The sequence below is a fragment of the Lactuca sativa genome, chromosome 1, assembly GCF_002870075.4.
Source record: "Lactuca sativa cultivar Salinas chromosome 1, Lsat_Salinas_v11, whole genome shotgun sequence".
NCBI lineage: Eukaryota > Viridiplantae > Streptophyta > Magnoliopsida > Asterales > Asteraceae > Lactuca > Lactuca sativa.
The window spans coordinates 39,080,244-39,083,870 of NC_056623.2; the positions used below are offsets into that span (position 1 = coordinate 39,080,244).

Below are 3,627 nucleotides of genomic sequence, written 5' to 3' on the forward strand. Positions count from 1 at the left end.
GAATTTTTTTGAGTTGTCTATATAATCTTAAAAACAGTAGAAAAATTTGGGTTATAATTTTAATATAATATTTAGATTTTATAATATAATAAAAAATAATTATAAATAATATAAAAGTTTGGTTTGGGTTGGGTTGCTAATGGGTGTGAAAAGTTTGTTTAGTTTGATTGTGTAGGTGGAAGAGAGATAAATTATTTTTTTAATTAATAGTTGGGTTGGTTTTGATTGTCAATGGGAATAGTCTTAGAACTAATTTATTAATAATAAAAAAACAATAAATTAATTAAAATGAATACAAAAACGTACTATCATATATGGGAGGGATACAATTCATAACAAAGTCAAATCATAGAGATGATCCAAATTAAAAATAAAAATACCAACGAAATAAATAAATTAACCCAAACCAAATGGATGTTTTATGTAACTTATTCTTGGAATTAATAACTACATTTAGGGATTCGAAGAAATTTGGAAGGGTTGAAACGTTAATTATATTAAAAATAGTGTTTGGTTTGTAATATCAAATGAATTATCTTTTATTTTTTTTTTGTATTTTTTTTATGTTTTATTAAAAAGACAAAAATATTAGATTTAATTTCATATGTTTTATTAAAAAGATAAATATATCTTTCTTATCTTTCTTTTTAATCATGGTTCATCAAATCAAAATAAATTATTATCATCTCTCCTCAACTATCTCATACACACCAAACCAACCACCCTCATACAAACACTTATATCCATTGGTACACCCAATATCACACTAACACCTACACATGTATCCTTAGGTGTTGTTTGTTTTTTCTGATACAAAATGTCTGCAGTCTGCGAACCACATCTATAGACCTCTTCAGTAAAAGATGTGGACCAAACGTCTGCAGTCTGAAAAAAGAAGACTGTTTGTTTTTTTAACATCTGCGGGCTATTAAAATAAACTGAAATCTAAATAAACTGATTTTTTTAAACTTCAAAGTGATTTTTTAATATTTTTATGACTTTGTTATAAATAATCAACGAATCTATATCAACTTCTATGTATTATTGTATAAAAAATAAAAATAAAAATGATATAAATTAACGTATATATTTTATAAAAACCAACAACTTTGGTTGCAAAGTTATAAGTAAACATTATAATTAGTGATCAAAAAATTTGATACATAAATGGATGCAAATAAACTTTTATTTTTTCAATTAAATCCATTAAAAAAGTACCATAAATATTTTCTCGAGAAATTGACGATATTGTATTAAATAATGTTTTACAAAATTTGGCAAAAAAATATAAGAATATATTATGATTTTTTTGTCATATTTATATAAACAACTTCAACGACTATTATTATAATAAAGTTTTATTTATAAATTTGTCAAAAATATAAGGTTTGTATCGTCGAACGTTTTTTTAAGTTTTGTAATTTTTTTTTTCAAATTGTTCATCATTAATAAAGTTGGAAAAAATATAAATTAAAAAAAATAAAAATAAAACTTGAAAAAAAATAAAGATATATATGTTTTTTTAGGCTAGAAGATGTCTGAAGATGTTAGAAGACTCTGGTCCACGTCTGCGCCAAGAAGAGGGCGCGCAGACATTTTTAGGTCTGCAGTATTCAAAAAAACAAACAGTTTGTGAAGGCTAATGTCTGCGCGGCGCAGACAGAAAAGGTCACGCAGATCTACGGGCAAAAAACAAACACTACCTTAGTCTCAGCCTATAATAAAAAACCACACAGACGTCGAAGCTCACCCACACTCATGCGCATTCGCACATGTCTATGTCTATATGCCTACAAGCCGAACCAATTTTGTTATGATGGTGGCCCATATTTGCAATTGAGGACTAACACTCTAGGCTTTTATAAATCTATATATACAAGCAACCATAATTAGCTCATTATACCTGAATAGCTCCTTAAGGTAAAATTAGTTGGATGGACTTTCAAACGATTTAAATCATACATTAACTATCAACTTCAAAGTGCTTGACTAGTGAAATTAAAATATATATATATATATATATATATATATATATATATATATATATATATATATATATATATATATATATATATATATATATATATATATTATATCGTATTCGACCTTCAGACATGAGTAATGGTCGAATCTAATACGTCTTCAAACCAAGAGCATTACCAACCATACTTATGAGTTCAAAAAATATACATTATCTTCATAAAAAAATATATAAATTTCAAAATTTGGAATCTATTAAAGTCCACTTTTTTATATCAAAATAAAAATGGTGGTGGCCCGCCACAAAAGCAGACGATTCGGCGGTTATATGTCGCCGGTGGCACCAACTTCCTCATCATCAAGCTTCATACACACACTCTCGAATTCCGCCTCTTTTCTTATTTGATGCATTCATTCGAATTTTGAAATCATCAGTCGGTTTCAACAGAAAATGTTGTGCAGAGGAAGAAATTCAATAAGGTGTAGAAAAGCTGGATCGGTTCCGGTTTACCTGAATGTCTATGATCTTACCTCCATGAACGGATGTGCTTATTGGCTTGGCCTGGGCGCCTACCATTCCGGCGTTCAAGGTTTGATCTCAAATCTCGATGTTGTTAGTAGTTGATTTGATGAAGTAGGAGCTCCATATACATGTAGCTTAATTCGTAATGCTTAATTTTAGTTCATGGAGTTGAGTACGCATTTGGATCTCATGAACATGCGACAACTGGAATCTTCGAAGGTGAACCAAAACAATGCCAAGGATTCACGTTCAGAAAGCAGATTCTGATCGGATGGACGGAGATGAGTCTGCGGGAGATCCGGCGATTCATGAAAGAGCTCGCTCAGGAATACAAAGGAACTTCGTACAATCTCATTACCAGAAACTGCAATCATTTCTGTAATGATGCTTGTCTCCGACTCACCGGAAATCCTATACCGAGTTGGGTTAATCGTCTCGCCAGAATCGGTAACTTCAATTCACCAGTTTTACCTGTATCGATTCAACGATACTCATTCCTGACATTTTATAGGCGTTGTATTTACAGGTTTATTTTGCGATTGTATAATTCCGGCGAGTGTAAGGTCATGTAAAGTCGGAATAGAAGACAATCAGTCGTATAATGGAGACGAGATGAAGAAGAAACTGAGGAGTCGTTCAGGTAGGTCTACTTCATCTTCAAGATCAAGGTCTTCTGAAAAATCAACGTCGTTGGCTTCGATTCCGGTTGATTTGACCAGAAGCTTTGGAACAAGATCTATTCTTCCTCCATCTTCACTTTTTCTTCTAGATTCCCCGTCTTCTTCACCTTAATCTTATCAGAATCGAATGGCGTTTCTTACTAATCAATCTTGTTTTTTATTCTCTTTTGTTCTAAATTATGAATCGTTGTATCGCAATCCGAGAATCGCAAAAACGAATAAAGCTTTGTTTCAAGTTTCAACAACGGCCGATACCTATTTGGATTTCTTATTACATCAAATATCAAACGAATAAAATCCAAACAACAAATGAACGTTACGTCTTTACTCGTCGCCTACGAAATAATATACCATCAGATTATAAAAAAATAAAAAAAATAAAAACTTTTTCTGAAATGAGTATAAAAGGTAACTATGAGTGTAACTATAACTATAAATTCAACA

The 3,627-nt window shown here is 30.5% G+C and overlaps 1 protein-coding gene across 1 annotated transcript; it reads left to right on the forward strand.

The window, feature by feature from the left end:
- The first annotated feature begins 2,249 nt into the window (after positions 1–2,249).
- On the forward strand, positions 2,250–3,425 carry LOC111910873 (deSI-like protein At4g17486). Its single transcript, XM_023906687.3, has 3 exons — positions 2,250–2,570; positions 2,663–2,950; positions 3,030–3,425. Exons 1-3 carry the CDS (start codon positions 2,432–2,434, stop codon positions 3,293–3,295), a joined length of 693 nt encoding a protein of 230 aa, XP_023762455.1. The 5' UTR covers positions 2,250–2,431; the 3' UTR covers positions 3,296–3,425.
- Positions 3,426–3,627: the final 202 nt, after the last annotated feature.

Excerpts from the sequence above, each read along its gene's own strand:
- LOC111910873 (XM_023906687.3), top strand. The coding sequence starts at position 2,432 with ATGTTGTGCAGAGGAAGAAATTCAATAAGGTGTAGAAAAGCTGGATCG. Across the intron at positions 2,571-2,662 it reads CTACCATTCCGGCGTTCAAG|TTCATGGAGTTGAGTACGCA; the intron begins GTTTGATCTCAA and ends GCTTAATTTTAG. Across the intron at positions 2,951-3,029 it reads TAATCGTCTCGCCAGAATCG|GTTTATTTTGCGATTGTATA; the intron begins GTAACTTCAATT and ends TTGTATTTACAG.